Raw genomic sequence first — 17,479 nt, forward strand, 5'->3', positions numbered from 1 at the left:
AAAGTCTAGCCTTAATCTATTTTGCTGCAATTTATGCCCATTCCTTCCTGTGCTTTTCAGCATAGAGCTGGAGGACAGCTTGTTCTCCTCCTCTCTGCAACAGCTCACTGCATTTTCCCCGAATTTCCTCTAGACTAAAAAGCCCCAGCTCTTCCAGTCCCTTCTTGGAAGTCAGGCTTTTGAGACCTCTGCTCTGTCTCACTGGTCTCCCCTTAACCCCCCTGGGTGACCTCCACAAAGTGAACATGCACACCTGCTATTTCACCAGTCTGACCATTAACGAAAACACTGGTCAGTACTGGATCGAGAAGGGACCTCGCAGAACCCGCTGCTTCTGCTCAGCGTGTCCAGGGTAGCGCTGGCACCTGCGGGTTCCTCCGTCCGCCTCCGTGCGATGTGCTGGGCACGTAAGGCAGAGACCAGAAGACAGCGCAACACAACTGGCACACCACAGGGGCTCGGACCTGCACAAACACGAGCGAACACCCCAGCCTGCTGGGTGGGATCACGGTTCCAAAGTCAGCTACTTTCAAACCAAACAAGACCCACAGAGGCGGAAAAAAAAAAAAAAAAAAAAGAAAAGAAAGAAACAGGAGACGGACACAGGCAGGCCTGGCTCCTTTGCTCTGGGATCTGCGTTGCCTCCTCAGCGGTGCCGAGCTGGTACCACCGTGCCCGATAATCCTGGGTGCTTGGGTGGCTGCTGCTGCGCCATGAAGGGCACCAGCTCCCGCCAGCAGCGTTGTACAGTTTGTTTGTAAAGCACCAGGAGCAAGGGGAGCCAGGACAGCGAGGAAGCTCAGCGAGGAAGCTCAGGTGCAGCTACAGGACAAAGACGCGTCTCGTCTCTTACACGCGTGAGCGCAAGTGCCCGGCAGGGCAGGCCGATGGCACTCCGAATGAACCGCTCTGTGGTTAGCAGAGGCAGAGCTCAGGGAATACCGACCCCCTGCCCCCAGTTATGGGGCACCAGACCAGGCTGCTCAGCCACCTTACCTGCCTGCTGGGGGCTCTGGCTTGTGACGGCTGGGAAATAGACCCTGTGCAGTGGGGCACTGGGACTGTCCCCAGCAGCACACCTGTGAGGCCACAGCACACGCTGGGCAAACAGGCTACCTCAGGGCAGCAATGGCAACCACATGCTTGTTTTTTTCACCCCTTCAAATAGAGCCTTGAAAATCTGGTTTTCCACAGCGACTTCCTGGAGTAAGGTGCTTCCCCAGACTGGGAGAGCCTTCAGTTTCACTGGGATGCTGTGCTCCTCTGCCACAGGCAGTGCCGTGAGCACGGGCCGGGCAGACAGAGAAGTGAAACAGAAATTTGCACCTCTTGGGTCCCTCTGTGACAAAGGTCCTAAATTTCTCACCGTCATTTCAGGAAAATGTCAAGAAGAAGCGGCACATGGGAAGGCACATTGCCACCGTCACACGCAGGCTCTCCACAGAAACCAGCCCCTGCATCGCCACTTCTCCTCTTGTAGCACCAGCCGCTCGGGGAGGCAACGCTACAGCCTCCCAGATGAGCAGCGTTTCTGGTGCTGCGATTCTGCCTCCAAGCAGGAAACTGTTGAGAGCCGCTCTTATCCCGCCGTGCCTCCACGGGCGTGCAAAACAAATGCCATTGTGCCTCTTCCATCCCCCATCAGGCTCAGATACGTTATCCAAGCGCAGCCCCCAGGTCCCTTCTGGCCAGGTGGTGGCAGAGAGCAGACCCAAAACCCCACATCAACAAGGGAACTGATTTCATTATTCTAAAAACAAACAGCCAAAGGAAAGTTCAGGCTAGAATGGGCTCCTAGAGCAAAGAAAGGAAAATAGAGAGCGGGCAGTGGGGAATGCTTCATATTCCTAAAAGCCTTTTGTACGTTAACACATGGTGTCTGCTTCTCTCTAGTCACCTATTTATCACTCTCCTCTTTAGAGAAGGAAAAAAGTCCTGGCTGCCTTCCTAAGGCAGAGTTTTGTGGCCGGGGGGAGGGGGAGGGTGCTTTAAGCATGATGCAAACCATTTGGAGTGCACCGAGAGCACTGCCAACACAAGCTGCACTATTTAAACAAGTGAGGAAATGATCGTATATACAACATGCCAGCGAGCACACACACACCAGAGGAAGTCGAGAGGGGTTTTCATGACACAGAGCTGGATGTCAGCGGCTGAAAGGTCGATATTTTCCCTTAACACCCTTCTCAATGACTTAATCGTGTTCCGTTTGCACAGAAAACTTCCCAAGAATAAAAGTCTGGAGGAATCGAGGGGGGATGTTTGGCCTACTGCTGACCTTGTCCGAGGTCCTCTCCACGTAGCAGGGCTCCTGGGGGGCGACCAGCAGGGGAACGAAGCCCGAGAGCAGCCGATCCTCTTCCAGGCTAAGCAGGGCAAGGTCGTCATCTGGGTCCTTGTACAAGGGCACCTCCGACTGATTCACTGTGGTCAGTATGTTACAGAAGTCAGCCAGCGTCGCCCACACATCTACTGAGACCCTGGGAGAACGAGGAGAGACGTGAGCAATTCGGGGCTGGAATGCGTTGGGAGTTGCCTGCAATGCTGCAGCGAATACCAGAGAGGTGAGGCGAGGCGAGGCACGCCACCCTGCGCCGCTGCTAACCTACCCCACCGGGAGGGCTCCAGGCGCAGCTGCGCTGGCACCGAACCCAGGAGGGCTCGTAGCCCTCGCCCGCCAGCGCCAACACCGACCACCCTGTCCCCCTGGATGGGGGCGGCTCCCAGGATCTCGCCCTTCCCGCTGCTCTGCCCACCTCTGCCCGCTCCTGAGCTGGCACAGGCGGCGGGAAGCAGCTTCCCCTGCAGTGCCGGCAGGAACCCAGCTCATTCCAGATGGGAGAAATGCCGCTTATTACTCAATTTCAAAGCTTGCTGGGAGGACAGACCGATCCCCCGCGCTGCTGCCGGGGCAAAAGCCACGCCTGGGGGGCTCCGGCCCAGGCTGGGGGGCTCCAGCCCAGCCCAGGGCACCCTCTCCTTCACCTGGCTGTTATCTGCTGCAACCACACGCTGCAGCCACGCTCTAAAGCACCAGGATTTTTTTAGTTAACCCCCAGCCACAGGGGTGTTGAGCCATGTTTTGCTTCTGGCCATGGTTTCAACACTTGCAAGTGACCTGCAAAGCTGCCTCTGCAGTGCCTCACCCTCCCGGAGCAGCAGTGACATGCGGGGAGCTGGGTTCAAACACAAGGCCACCAGCAGCCCTGGACCGCTCTCCACGCATCCCCATCGCTGAGCACACCCTGGGGAGAGCCCAGCACCCCAGAGAGGGTCAGCATGGGGGAAGCAGGCAACAAGCACGGGAGCAATGCAGCCTACCAGGCTGCCTCGCATTGCATTTCTTCCTCCTGTTTCTAAAAGCACTCAGAGAGCGTTTTTTTAGCGCGGAAACTAGGACGAAAGCAGGGAACAGGGGAACCTGGAGCTGATCTGCTTCTGGTGGCAGCAAGGAGGGCTGCTCCTCCACCCTGCACCTCCGGGGCAGCGAAAAGCGCAGAGCAGCCAGCATCACCGGGGCGCAGCAGTGACCAGCGCGGCCCGCGGCAGCCCGGGGCTGGAGGGAGGCCCCCTGCTCTTTGAACTGCTCCAGGTGGACAGAGTCTGCACTCGGTTATTTACGGGAATCAATGTACCAGGAAAGCACACTGAAATGAAACATCTTGTTTTCAAGAGCGTCCTGGGAGCCAGGCAGAATGAGGAGCCATTAATCAAAGCCCGGCACGTAATCAGCACACATGTAACGCAGAGTCGCCCACGTCCCTGAGCCAGCCCCAGCCCGCACGCTGCAGAGGAGAAGAGGTCCTTCAAAGCCCTCTGCGCACAGACACCAGGAGCTGGGTTCATTCACAAAGCTCCATCGCTTGGCTCAGCCAGGTCTGGCTGTCAGAAATGTTTAAATATGGAAAAAAATAAACAGTTGCAACACGTTTTTCGGAGGGATCTGTCCGAGGCCCTTTGTGATGTAATGGGAAACGCTGCGTTTGTGCTACCAGCTGGAAAATAAACAGAGCTGCGAGGGTTAAAAGGAACTGAACTTTCCACGACCCCTATCTGCAAAAGAAGAAAATAATAAGAGGAATGATCCACTGCCCCACAGCCCTGATAGTTTATCCTCCGGCCCAGGCTGCAGAGACAAGCACCGGATGTGATAGGGCTGCTCTGGGCCACCTCCAAGGCGAGCTCTGCCCATGGGAGATGCACAGGGCTTGGGAGGCTCAGCCCTCCCCCAGTGCCCTGCTGGCAACTGGGCTGGGCTGCCTGAGTCCGGTCACATAGCACTGGTGGGGCCCTGCCAGCGTGGGCTGCAGCGAGGGCTCGCTCGGATGACGGAGGTGCAGAGGCTGCAGGCATCGGCGGGGGAGAGGAACGGGAGAGCGCCTGCAGCTGCCGGGGAACGAGCGCACTGGGGTGTTGGGGACAGGCACCGATGCAGGGGACGTTCCCGGGGGCTGGGACAGCCAGGTGCACGGGGCCAGGGCGGAGGAGAAGGGAAAGACATGTTGCAGAGACCTCGCCTGTGTTCCCCAAGAAGCAGAGCTGCAGGCAGGGGATGGAGATAAGCAGCGAGGGAGGGAAGGAGGGAGGCAGAGAGCAGCGGCAGGATGCCAGGCAGGCCCGGGATGCACAGCGGGCAGGGGTGGCAGTGGGGCAGAGGAGCAGCACAGATGAAGCACAGGCAGCCGTCTCCCTCCACGGGGCTTGGCACCCCATGTCAGAAAAGTGCCATGTGAACAGTGACCGAGCCAACACTGCTGACACCCCTGCAGCCAGCCCGCCCAGCGGCCGCCTCTCCTCTCCCCCCAGCCCTCCGGCAGCGCTGCCAGGCAGGGCAGCCCCTCACCGCCCCCTGAGCATGGCAGCAGTCCCTGTCACTTCATCCCCTTCATCCACAGCTCCCTACAGCTTCGCGGTGCCTTGCCACATCTGTCATTTGCACTGGACGTGTTAGGTTTCCACCCTGGGCTTCCTTCAGTCAAACCGCAGACTGTGCTGGCTCCCTGGGTAGCAAGATCTCGCTGCAATGCAAGGCCGACCAGCTCTGCGGCCGCGGCTGGCAGTCAGACAGCACCCCCTCACATGCAGCACCCTGCAGAGCCTTCAAAAAGCCAACAAAGAAGAAGGTGTTGGCGTTTCTGCTCTGGTTTTCTCCTGCGACACAGAGGTAGCACCGCAGAGAGTGGGTCTGACAATTTTCTGTCTTCCCCTCGAGTGCAGCTCCTCCTCTGTAGTGCATCTCCAGCACTGGCACCACCAAGATCATTTACCAGCTGCTAGCCGCTGGCAAAGCCAGCGAGGGCTAACAGCTCGTGCCGACACTGTACGGCCCCGTGGATCTGCTGGGACGCGCACTCGCCCTGGAAGGTTGCACAACACTCGGGAGCCCTGTCAGGCGCCTTCTCCCTGCTGCCTCTTCCCAGGCCGCCGCCGCGGCCACCTCCAAGCACTTCTGGCTTATGTCACGCACCGGCACTGCGGTGCCGGAGCCGCTCTGCCAAGCCAAGGCAGGGCCAGGTGCCTGGAAGCACTGCACACGCACAGTGCCACGGCTTCGGGGTCCCTCTGCGGAGGGAGGCCCCGAATTACTGACACTGAGCCCAGGCACGCAGCTCTCAGGTACAGGGACGAGGCTCCCAGAGCTTTTAACCGAGGAAGCAAGAAGGGGGTTAGCGCGAGGTCTTTCCTCAGAACGGGGGTTCATTCACTTCCCCACAGACACATTTACATTTGCTTATTCCACTAGGACAGGAAAAAAAAATAAGAGTTAATTTCTTTTTTATTGCCTCAGGATTCCAGGTTTAATGTAGCTGTCAGTGTGAGCGCAGCCCAGCTGCACGCCGACAGGACGCAGCCCGGCCAGGCGACGGCGAGAGCGCCGCACAAGTGCGCAGCCGAGCGCGCAGGCTGGAGCGCGGCCCGGGGACAGAGTGCAGCCCCGGTGGGGCCGGGTCTGCGCGGGGATGGCTCCTGGCAAAGACGGATGCCCACAATGGGCATGCATCACCACAAGGCAAAAGGCACACACTGAAGCGAGGGGAGAGCAGAGGGCACCGGGGCAAGCCTGACACTTGCCGAATCCCCGCCAGCCAGGGTGTTGCGCGGCGCTCTGGCGTGAGCCACCATCTTCACCGGGGGCGCAGGCCGCCTGGTGATTAATATCAAGCACAATGACCCCATGTTACAAGCCTGCGGGGGCCTGTGGAGGTGGCCATTTCCTGTGTAATACCAGCTTGTTTAAACACTAACATTCAAACTCCACAGCTGCAGAACAAACCCGGAAAGCGCGGCGCAGAAGAAGCCCTGCATTGTGTTCCCTAGCCGCCAAGAGCCGTGCTGCCGTGCAGATGGCAAACGCCTCGGGCTCGCGTGCTCCCGGGGCCAGGCGATGCGCACCCACCGGCTCCTGGTGCGAGGCAGCACCGGTGCCCACCCCAGCTCCTGCACCGCCACACGAAGTGCTCCGCGTCCCCCTCCTGGGTTTCCTCTCTCCTGGCCCAGGGGAAGCCGAACTAAAAGCAGCTCCTCTGCAAGGAACAAAAGGGGTTGGCAGTGGGAGCTCTCCCCAGACGGCGTTCACCAACCTCACCCTGCAGTCAGACGCAGCTGCTCAGAGCGGGGATGAGGTGGTCACAGCCCCTCTGCCCCGTGGCACCAATGATTTCCCCCGCTCTGCCCTGCACGTGGCCCCTTTGGCCAGCCGGGCATCCATAAACCCGCTCCTCTCCTGGGAACCTGCCTTTGCGGTTCGAGGGATGCTCTCCTCCCTGGGAGAGATGCAGTCTCCTCCCAGCCAGCCTCTGCTCTGTCACAGCCCCCTTCTCCACGGAGACTTTTGGCTTCTGCTTCGCTCGACTTTACCTTCGTTCTCAGCCAGGTTTACACTACCAAGACACCTCTGAATCCTCGCTTTGATGTCTCGATAGGGAAACTCTGGTGGCCAGCATTACTAACGAAGGCTGAGATCTGCAAAAGGGATTTTCCACTTAGTCTCCAGCAAACTCCAGCAAGGTCTTGGCACCCCTGTCCAAGACTCTGTCCATCTCTCCCAGTGGGAGCTGCCATCTCAGTGACACTTCTCCGCAAGAGCGATGTGATGAGAGCGATCTGGCAGATCTCTCTGGGAAGGTAAGCTCTAGAATGTGCTCAGAGCTTTTGGATTTAATTTAATACTTGGTTTAAATTAACCATTTTTAAATGCTTGCAGACAGTCTCCACAAACCAAGAGAGGCCCTTCGCTCCAGCGTGGAAGGAGCACAGATTCTCCAGGGTCAGCCCTGCGGCAGTTTGTCTGTCTAGCCTGTGCCTTCCCCATTGATTCCTGTGCTTTGTTTAGCAATGGATTCATTGCAGCAACAAAGCGGAGCAAGGAGAAGCTTTGCTCGCCTGTGCCCAGCGCTCTTCACCCATCTCAGTTCTTCAGCCACATGTCCCAAAAGGAGATGGATTCACTCGAATGACAGCAGCCTCCTCGGAGATCTGCCTTTCGCCCCATCTGCTGCCAACATCCCTGCCTTAGGAAATCCACCCTGCTCCCCTCTCCCCAGGGCTGCCTGCTTTTACCCCCCGATCTCTGCAAATTACTCCTGGGGACAGCTGGTCTGAAAGACACTGCTCCAACCCAGCTGCATGGCAATGCAACTGCTTCAAACAACCGCCTGTTCAGACCTCGATGCCATGTTTGCCATGAAACATGCAGATATAAAGTAATTTTAAGACACAGAAGTGACTGTTGCTTGCTGCTGCAAGACCTGGGAACACCTGGTCCAGACACACAATCCCTGAGCCACGGGACGCTGCTGCTCTGAAGCAGAGATGTCCACGGTCAGGTTTAGCTCCTGGAAACACCTGAGAAAAGAGCCACAGAAAACTCGCTGAGCCCCTCTCCCAAAGAGGTGGAGGGGAAGGATACCCCCAGCCTCTCAAATACACACAGCAGCCCCAAGGGAGGGATCGAGGCAGGCTGTCACCTCTCTATGGCCTCCTGGCCTGAAAACACGTCCCAGCGCATCCCGAGCCACACTGACCGTGCAGGTGTTGCTGAGAGCTGGCTGAATGTGCCAGAGCAAGGAGGGTGGTTCTGGGGAAAGCTGTAGCTTCTCATTCAGGTTGAATTTGGGACCACTGAGCCCCCAGCTAGGGCGAGGATGCCTGCCGGGAGCCGGGCTTCATTCCCAAGCCCCCACCAAGAAAAGGACCCTGAAGACACAGGCTCCCAAGACTCCCATCCCGCTCCGCAGAGCCCGCTCCTGCATGGCTCGCAGCCGCACACCGGGTTTCGGCGGCGCTCACCCCTCACACCTTTCCCTCCGCCTCTGTCCAAGGGGGAAAGCAGCAAGCTGAGGAATTTGGTGTGTTGTTTTTTTTTTTTTATTGTAAGGACTCAAATCCAGCAGTGTGATAAATGCATCCGAGCTACAATTAGGAAGATATATAGCATCAGAACGCGAAGGTCTGGGCAGCGTGGTGAAACGCGGGCTCTCCAGAGCCCCAGCTATGTTTCCCATTATGTAACCCTGGTCATGGGCAGACAGCCAGACTCCAAATGAAAAAGAGACTCTGGCTTGGCACCGTTTCTATTTTCCTATCCTCATTCGGGGTCAGTGCAGTGTCATACAGCTGCAGAGAAAGCTCCGGGGATTAAACCTGGGAAAGACTCCAAGACCAGGACCCGGGTTCAAGTACCAGCTGAAAGCAATAAACCAACTGCCACAGCTGGGCTGAGTTTAGACGTTCTCAAAGTCCCCCAGCTCCTTCCCTCACTAAGAACGAGCAATCGAGAACATGGTGAACGCAGCGTGAGCAGAGGCCTCGGGACGTATAGCCCCGGCAGCCCAGACCCTGGGCTCTGGCGGAGTCTTGACAAGCTGCCCTGCTGGCCCCGAGCCCAGGCCGTCATTCTGGCAGCGGCACTGGCCCCGGATGAGCTGCGCTTTGATGCAAGCTCTGGCCCAGGCCTTTGCTCCTAGGGGGCTGCCAGGTGGGTACGGGGCCTGGTTTTTCCAGAAGCTTTAGCACATTCACGGCATCCTTGCAGGGTGCTTCGGTGCTTTTTTACTGTCCCTTTTCTGTGCCCGCGCCATCACGAAGGGCAATGAAAGCGACGGCTGCAGAGCACTGGGAGGCAGCTTCAGCATGTCCAACCAGCTTCTCCGTTGGCACTGGTGGGGACCTCGCGGCACGTCCCACTGCCGTGGGGCACAGAGCACGCGTGGAACAGCGCAGGCCCCTCACTCAGTTCTGCAACTTGGCATCTGCACTTGCTCCTCACATGCTCTCCCTGCTCCTGAGCTCACCCTGCCCATAAACCTTGGCTTACTCCAACACGCCTGCTGCTCTGACCCATGTTTTACTTCTAAACTTCTTTGAAGCTGCTCCTATCTAAACCCCCGGACTCGGTGACTCTACCTGGTTACTGAACAGCCCAGGCCAGACAGCAGGCTTGTGTCAATAGAGAGCTGAAACACTAACCCAGTGCTCCCCTTTTCCTCTCCCACCTCTAGGGAAAACGTTGCAAGTCCCAGGTCGTGCCCAAGAGCGGAGCTAGCTCCCCGCACCCCCAGGGCAGCTCAGCTGCTGCTGTCCCAGCATCCCGGACCACCGACGCCCAGCCACGCAATGCTGGGTCAACACAAGAGGTCTGGGCTGAAAGAGCAGCCCGTCTCCTCGCCATGGACAAGACAGATGCTCTTGGTGAGCCAAAGAGCACCAGGGTGGAGGAGCTGGGAGCCAACACAAGGACGGCTGCCCACGCCCCAGACTAAAGGCATGGATGGGGCAAGATGGGCTGCTCAGCCACGCTCCACGGAGAGGGCAAGGTGAAGAAGGGGTTGGGTGTCTGCTACAAAATGAAGACCCTCTTTCCTCCGCCAAGTAGACCATGACCTTGTGGAGTAGAGCCCCCCAACCCATACCCACCGCTCCCCAAAGAGCCACGCGCCGCCGCGCCACGGGGCGGGCTGCCAACGCTGCCTTCTCCCGCCTCGATGGGCTAGCGGGAGCCCGCACCTGCTCTGGCAGCCCGGGGGGATGCGGCCTCGCGCCCCGCAGGAGGGGAGGCAGCTCGTCCCGGGGAAGGCGCCGAGCGCTGGCTGCGCGAACCCAATCAGAAATTCCATCTCGAGGCTGCCCGTCGCCAAGGGCTCGGCAGCTCCCTGCGCAGGCAGCGCGAGGGGAAGGGGGGATTGGTGCACGCGCTCTCACGTGACAGATCCCAGTTTGAGTTCCTGCCCAAAGATGGGCAGCAGTTCACATGAGCAGGCAGCGGTCCCACACCGAGCAGCCGACAAACAGAAAACAGACTCCATCTCCACAAAATGAGGCCCAGAACTTCCTGTGTGAGATTTCCATTTCCTCAGCCAAATGAAAAAGAACTGGAGTAAGAGGCAATAAACTAGGAGAGCAGGACTGGACCTGACGCACGGAGCGGGGACCCATTAATGGTTAAGCCACTTTGCTGGATTACTCTTAATGCGCCTTCCCATCACCCTGGGTTCTGGCTCCTTTGGATTAACAATAAGACGTGATTTCAGGCTCTGGATCCGGAGTACCAGAGGCAGATGGAAAATCCTGCGGGAAAGCAGCTACGGAGCATGCTCAGACACTGTTTCGCATACTCCATACTTGGCCCTTTCACTCGATTTTCTGTCCAAAAATATGCAAATTGCCTAGTCCGCATTATGGACTAATGGGCTGGAATCGGCCAGTTTAGAAAATTAACCCTTTTGTGTGTTGCAGGGGTAGAGACAAGCTGTTTCTGAAGGAGAAGGGAGGCGACTTTTGGAGCTCCAGCAACAGCCAAGCTGCTCCAGGCCAGCCCAGCCTGACCAGCGTTGGCCTGATTCAGTCAAAAAGAGGCAATGAAATGCTCATGCTGGAAATGGACTTTCCTCTTGCAAAGGGGAAGGCCCTGCCTGTTCGGCGGGCTGGGCCAGCAGAACGCGTAAAGGAGATGCATCGCAACAAAAGCAGACACACGTCCTAAGTAGAAGGTAAAAACTCAGCTCATGGGACATTTTCTAACGCACAGAAGCAAAGGGCACCTGCCAGGCCCCCTCAGAGCCACTTCACCGCACCCATGCATCAATGAAGAAGTCACTGTGTCACCAAGGGTGACAAGTCCCCCCCAGACATCCCCTGCACAGCAAGTGTCTCCTGGGTGCTCAGGTCAGAGTACCACAGCCAGGAGTGAGCACAAGCAAGGGGGAAAGGTGGCACAAGGAGCCCAGGGAGGGAGCGGACACCAGAAGACAGACCAGAGGATGCACGTACTGTTTGGGGAGCTCAAGAGAGGTCGGAGGAGGATTCCAGGTGTCCGGGTGGCCAAGCATCCAGTCCGACCAGACCTTCACACTGGGGAGCAGCTCCTTCAGGTCCTGGGGCAAGGCAGAGACCTTGATGTCATCCTCCTCATCCTCCTGCTCCACTTCTCGTGGCTGAACTGCAAATACAAGATGTGAGAGCTGAGGCAGCTCACCGTAGCCAAGAGCCAGGCTCAGGCAGGGACAACACAGATCCCAACATCCCCGCCTTGGACGCACAAGGGAACAGCCACAACCCACAGCAAGCGCAAAGACAGATCTGTTCTCCCTACATGCGCTGGCTGGGCGGGCAAGCCGGGACGCCTGTGATCCCTTTTATTGAGGGCAGTGGGGTGCCAGTGCACCAGTCACAGAGACAGGATCCCAAGGTCCCAGTTTTGGGACGTTTCCCAATAGCTGGCAGAAAGCATGCTCTGCATTCATCCCTTTCTTCCAAACTTTTCTGCCTGCACGCACCAGGGGCTTTCCTGCCAGATGATCCAGCCCTAACCTTGGCAGAGCTTGGGACACCAGGCAGAATCCAAGGGCCTCAGCAGATGGGAAGGGGTGTACAAGATAGCAGGGAACAAGGGCCTGAACCCCACCAGGCTGCCTCGCGGGCAGCTGCATGGACCCTGCCGGTAACGTCTTACCTTGCACGCACTCCCTCAGCAGGCTGGTGCACCTCCTCACCAAGAGTGCAAACATGGAGAGCCCCAGGGCTGTGGCCTGTTCCTGGATGACGGAGCGGCAGTCTTCAGAGATGCACTCTAGGAGACAGAGAGAGGGTTCAGCGGGGAGCAGGTCAGGTGCTCCATCTTGCTTCGCCTTCGCAGCCTCCCTTTCCGCATCCCGCATGGAGTGGGGATCTCTGCAGGGGTGGGCGATTCCCCAGCTCGCACCTGTCCTGGACCCAACCGCTCCACGTAGGGGGGAAAAAGGTGGTGAGTAGCTGCTCTGGAGCGGGAAGGGGCTGCAGTCACGCTGCCCATGTCATGCCTGACCCCACCTCGCGTGCTGAGCCAGCCCGGCCTGAGCCGGCACTTGGGACTCCCAGCACAGAAGCTGCTGCTTGGAGCTGATGCCTTCCCCTGAAGGAGGGGGGTATGTTTAAGTGTTAAAAGGGTAATTAGCTGCATGTTTGATCTTTGTCCCTGCTGGAGTTTTAACCTCAGCAGCTGAGGAGGGGGCTCCTCCCATTAGTTCACCAGTCACACAACAGCTTGTCAAGAGAGCTTAATTGAAGCTGTTACTCAAGTAGATGCCACACGACCACAGCTCTTCCAGAGCCGGCTCGGAGTGAGAGCAAATCCCCCCGGCACATCTACACCCAGCCAGAAACCACTTCTGAGGCTGCTGAGAGCAGCGGGGAGCTGGCTCGAGGGAGCTGCCTGGAGCTGGGCGTGGGTTACGTTCAGCAAGGCCGAGAGCACCGTGGGGCATGCCAGGCTGCCCGTGCTCGCCCAGGCACCGCGCTGCCTGCTCGCGGAAGATTTGTAAGCCCTGTGGGCAGCCTCTGCCCTCCGAATCCCCTCTGCCCCCTGAATCCCCTCTGCCCCCAATTCACATCCTCCCTTGAGATGTGGGGGGAGCGGCTGGCCGGGGGCTTGCCTGGAGGGAGGCAGGGAAGCACTGCAGGGGGATGGGATGCACTCGTGCCACTCGGGGGTCTCCTACAAGCCCGTGCCATTTGCTCTGCGCAGGCTGCTCTGCTGCAGGCACCTTGCCGGCTTGCACACCGCCTGCTGCAGGACCAGCTCTTCCAGCCCTCACCCTGCAGCCACTGTGAAAAGCTGCCACCAGCCAGGCAAAGGATTTGCACAGTGAACGCAAATATGTAGGTACCGACTCCAAACCAGTGCCCGTGCAAGCAAAGCCCCAGTGCCGGGACGGGGAGCGGGAGCCCCGGCTCCCAGGCACCTCCGCCGCACATGCAAGCATCAGCTGCATGCGGACAAGGAGAAGGTGTTGGAAGCTGAACTCCCCTGATGTGGCAGACCAGGGATTTTGAGCAAAGGGCAAGACGATTAAAGCAAGACACTGAGACCCCGTTCCAGCCGGGGCTAGCAAAACACCTGAGGCGCAGAGAACAAACACTGAGGTTTTAAGTGCAAATTATTTCAGAGCAATGGGGTGGGAGGTTAAAAACAACGAGAAAAAGACTAAAGCACACCTAGAAAATACAGGAAAAAATAGGAGGAAGATCTGTAGCTTGATTTGGCCAGCTCTTACAGCTGCCAACGAGTTCGGCACCCAGTGGGGCGACCGCTGAGGGTAACCCAGGGTGGCACCAGAGGCGCCTGGGAGCTGAACGGGAGTGCTCTGCTGCCGGAGCCAGGGCTGAGCCAGTGCCGCAGAGCAATGGTAAGAAGTGCCATACTGCAGGGGCTGTCAGCTTTTGGAGGAAACATAAAACTAAAGATGTGACCACTCTGGGACAGTAAATCTCTTTCATGAAGCCTTTCCCACAATCAAGAGTGTTGGTCCCAGCGCTCTGGCCACAGTCCAGTTCAAGAAATTACAGTCGTCTTCCCCGCGCTCCCTCCTCCCGCACTCGGGCAAGATGCTGGACTCTCTTCACTTCTTGTCTTAAATGGGCACACAACAAGACCGTGGCTGTCGCGCTGCCATGCCTGAGTCTGGCAAGTCCCAGCTCCGGGCAGTTCAGCAAGCACCCCCACACTTGGGGTGGGCAGCACCCCCGGGACCCTGGGCACCGTGCTCAAGCCAGACTTGCAGTCACCCCCAAACTGGGCTGGTACAAAAGCTAAGTCCTCCCCCTCCAAAAAAGGCTTTCGTGATGCCGAGGGTCACAAGCACTACACAGTCCCGATGTATTCCGGAGATCGGCTCCAAGCGCCGGAGCAGTGCTTTGTGGTGGCCATGGCCAGGCTTGGTACCAGGGCCTCAGCCCGTCCCACGGCCACCGGCAGCTCCTCTTGCAGGCTACACGTTCCCCATAAAACATTAAACACCCAAAAGAGAGTAAAAACGTTTCATGTACGTGATCTGTCACAGGGACAGCCATCCCCGACCCGCTCGCTCAAGCTGAGCACTGTGGCCACAGCTCCACCAAACATCTCCTATTGCTACAGACGTGAACCACGTGCCCACCGGCTCACACCCAGTTTACATAAAGCCACGGTGCTTTGACATACCGCAACGATGCTCAGCCCTGGTATAGCCTGCAAAACTGCCCACTGTGCGGGTAAGAGGAACAGGACACCCAAATTCAAGGGTCGTTTCCCCAGGGTTTCAGCTCAGCTACTGTGGGTGTTGTCATCTCCTCATTAAATTACACAAAACTCCCCTGGTCCTGAAAGTTCATTCCCTGGCCAAGCTTGTCAGCCTCATTTCAAGGAGGCTCCCCCAGCCCAACAACCTTGCAGGGAAGGACAAGCATCCAGGTGGGTGCTTGTTCAAGACCCCTGAACATGCACCAGCACTCCCGCTCCCAGCCCTGCCAGCAAAGGCTCGTAAGAGCTTAATTGCAGGACAGAAGAGGAAAGCACCATAAATCAGAAGAAACTTTCTCTTTGTGCCTTTTCACCACTTTCCTCGGGAGGCAGGGAGCCTGGGCTTTCACTGAGCGGGGAGCTGGGAGCCAGGGGTCACGCCTGCGCGACGCGGAGGCCGTGGGGTGGCAGACCGCCGGCCGCCCCCGGCTGCCCGCGCCACAGAAGACAGTCGAGGTGAGGGTACAACCAAAGGGCAGAGAACTCACGAAACAGGGGTGTTTAGATAGAAACTTGTGGAGTGTTTTGAGTGATGAGCAGTAAGGAAACTAGCTCTCTGCACCCACGGCAAGGTCTCTCGCCCACAGCACAAAGTCTCTGAGCTTACCCTGGCACTAGGAGAAAAATACTGTGTAAGAAGATTTGCTGAAAGGGGGTTTGGAGCAACTCATCTGCTCTGGAGCCCACAGGGCATCATTACCTGTGAGCTGAGCAACGGTCTGTGCTGCTGGTAATGCACAGTGCATTGAGAAAGAGATGGAAAGAGACGTTCTTGGAGGCTGGAGCAACACTTAGGTGATTCCTGTCCCTGCAGTTGAGCAGCACCAGTATAACCTGGGGCCACCAGCGGCTGCAGACCAACAAGGGCAGGCAGAGACGTCCTGACTGCCCAGCTCAGGGCAGACCCTGTAATTCCCAGATCTCTTTCCCCAAATCCACAGCGGGTTCAGGAGAAGCAGAACTACAGCGTCAGGTCCACAGGCAATCCCACATCCTATCCCCGCAGGCAGTCACCAAAAGCTTGGTGCCAGAGGCGTTTTCAGGTGGCATCGAGGGCATCCCATCAGCTAAAGCTGCCACAAACCTGCACTCCACTTCCTCCCCTGAAACCCCAAGTCAGGCGGTAATCAGATAACCCTCCTGTCCTCGCACCCCGCCACGCCACACAGCCGGGGCGCGGTGCGGAGGTGGTCAGGCAGACTACGGACAGAAATCTCATGCGAAAGAAGCTGCGACAAGGTCACGGGCCCGACGTGGTCGGAGATGTGGCTCCCCTGTGCCACCAGCAGCTGCAGCAGCGATGCTCTGCAGGAAATCATCCAGCACACCACCGGGCTGTGTACCAACAGCCAGCACGCGGTCCCCCTCCGCCCTCTCCCCCTGCAGCCAGGCAAACATCCCTCTTAATGCCAGCGTCAGCTAGGCAGCTCCTGTCACCACGTCACCTCTCAGCTCTCGCCTGCGCAGCCACCCTGTGAACCAGACCACGCAGCTCATCGGGGTTAGAAATGTCACCTTTCAGCTGTGCCATCACCATCAAAGGTGCTGCGGGGGGGAGAGGAGGATGGGTACAGCTGGCACCGCTACCTAAATAACTGCTTGTTAAACCACAGCTTAAGGTCAGGGCTTCAGGACTTGCAGCGTTTGCAGCCAAGACTGATTCAGGGTAACACCGCAGCCTCGCCACACGCTGCCCCACCACCCGGCTCGTGGAGCCATGCTGCAGCCACGGCAGGGAGCTGAGCTGGCCTGAAAACCCACCCTCTGGGAGCTTTGTCAGTCACTTGTAGCCCCACATCGGCTATGCCAGCAAAACCGAGGTACGTGCAATGCTGCACAGGGCTAGAAAGGAGCCAGCAGAGTATTTTAAAGTAGGAATGTCATGAAGCACTGAACCAACAGCCTGGGTAATTTGCATTACCCCACACTTCATAGGCTGAATTTGCCTCGAAGATCTGTCTTTCTGCACCAGAAAAATAAGCGAGAGCCCTGCAGCCCTCGGCAAACCCCCCGGGGAGGTTAGGGCTCCAGATGCTGGACCTGCCAGTGGGACATGGGCTCCGACAGTCTTTTCTGCAGGCAGGGTTTTGAGCACCACGTTATTAAGCCTGCCTGACACTAGCCACTCGTAAGACCCTTTTTCCAGTTGGCTCAGACTTTAACTATCGGAGCTGAAGTTTCCATGCTGGGTGCCTTGTCTCAGCCCAAATTCTTCCGGAAATCTTCAGCCAAAACAGTTCGGCTACTTGTGAGAATGAGGCTAGGAAGCAAGATAGCAGCTTACCCTTGTTAGAAAAAACACTTACAACCTTTTCCTTGAGCTAATCTAGCAACTGCAAATCCTGGAAAGGGGATCTGAGATTCTGCTGCAGAATAACCTTTTTAACAGAGAGTTTTCCTGTCCTACTAGAAATCTGTCCATGCTTGGCCAAGCTATAAACATATGAAATACAGCAGTTTTTCCATATTCAATAGGAATTCATTTCAGCAGCTAAAACCTTCTAAGATTTCACCTCCCCGAGCATGCTCCATCTTCCTACCTCCCTTACATCTAACTGCCCTTACACCTAACCTGTGTTACGCTCAGCAGAGCAGCCGCCCTGCTGCAATCCAGCACACGGGGACCTCCGAAAAAATGTCCTTGTACTAGTCACTGCTGCTTGCTGCGAGCTGGAGACTGGACCTAGGCTCCTCCAACTGACGCCCAGGCTATCTGCTCTGAAACAGAGCCCAAGAGCGAGAGGAGGGAGAGGGGATGGGATGGAAAAAATGGGAGCTGTTGAGCATCAGACTGCGAGCACAGAGAAAAAGCAACTGGGAACCAGGGATGGGCGGTTTTTCTGAAGATCATGAAAACCCTCTGAGCTGTAGAAGAGTCCTCCCGTTTCTTCGCATGTAGGAAAGAGAGTTTTTTTTTCTTCGGCTGGGTACTGGTCTGCACGAAGA

At 57.4% G+C, this 17,479-nt stretch overlaps 1 protein-coding gene across 5 annotated transcripts in view; it reads right to left on the reverse strand.

The window, feature by feature from the left end:
* SMG6 (SMG6 nonsense mediated mRNA decay factor) overlaps window positions 1-17,479 on the reverse strand; it is a 115,489-nt gene that overhangs the window by 47,963 nt on the left and 50,047 nt on the right. For all 5 annotated transcript variants that reach the window (XM_087751885.1, XM_087751884.1, XM_087751883.1 and 2 more), the window contains exons 11-13: window positions 11,951-12,067; window positions 11,269-11,437; window positions 2,279-2,480 (exon numbers count right to left, since the gene is read on the reverse strand). In XM_087751885.1, the coding sequence (XP_087608011.1) occupies window positions 2,279-2,480; window positions 11,269-11,437; window positions 11,951-12,067 (488 nt within the window). The remainder of the gene's footprint in view (window positions 1-2,278; window positions 2,481-11,268; window positions 11,438-11,950; window positions 12,068-17,479) is intronic.

Source organism: Nipponia nippon, unplaced genomic scaffold (assembly GCF_047370975.1).
Source record: "Nipponia nippon isolate SJK-2023a ecotype South Korea unplaced genomic scaffold, ASM4737097v1 scaffold_15, whole genome shotgun sequence".
NCBI lineage: Eukaryota > Metazoa > Chordata > Aves > Pelecaniformes > Threskiornithidae > Nipponia > Nipponia nippon.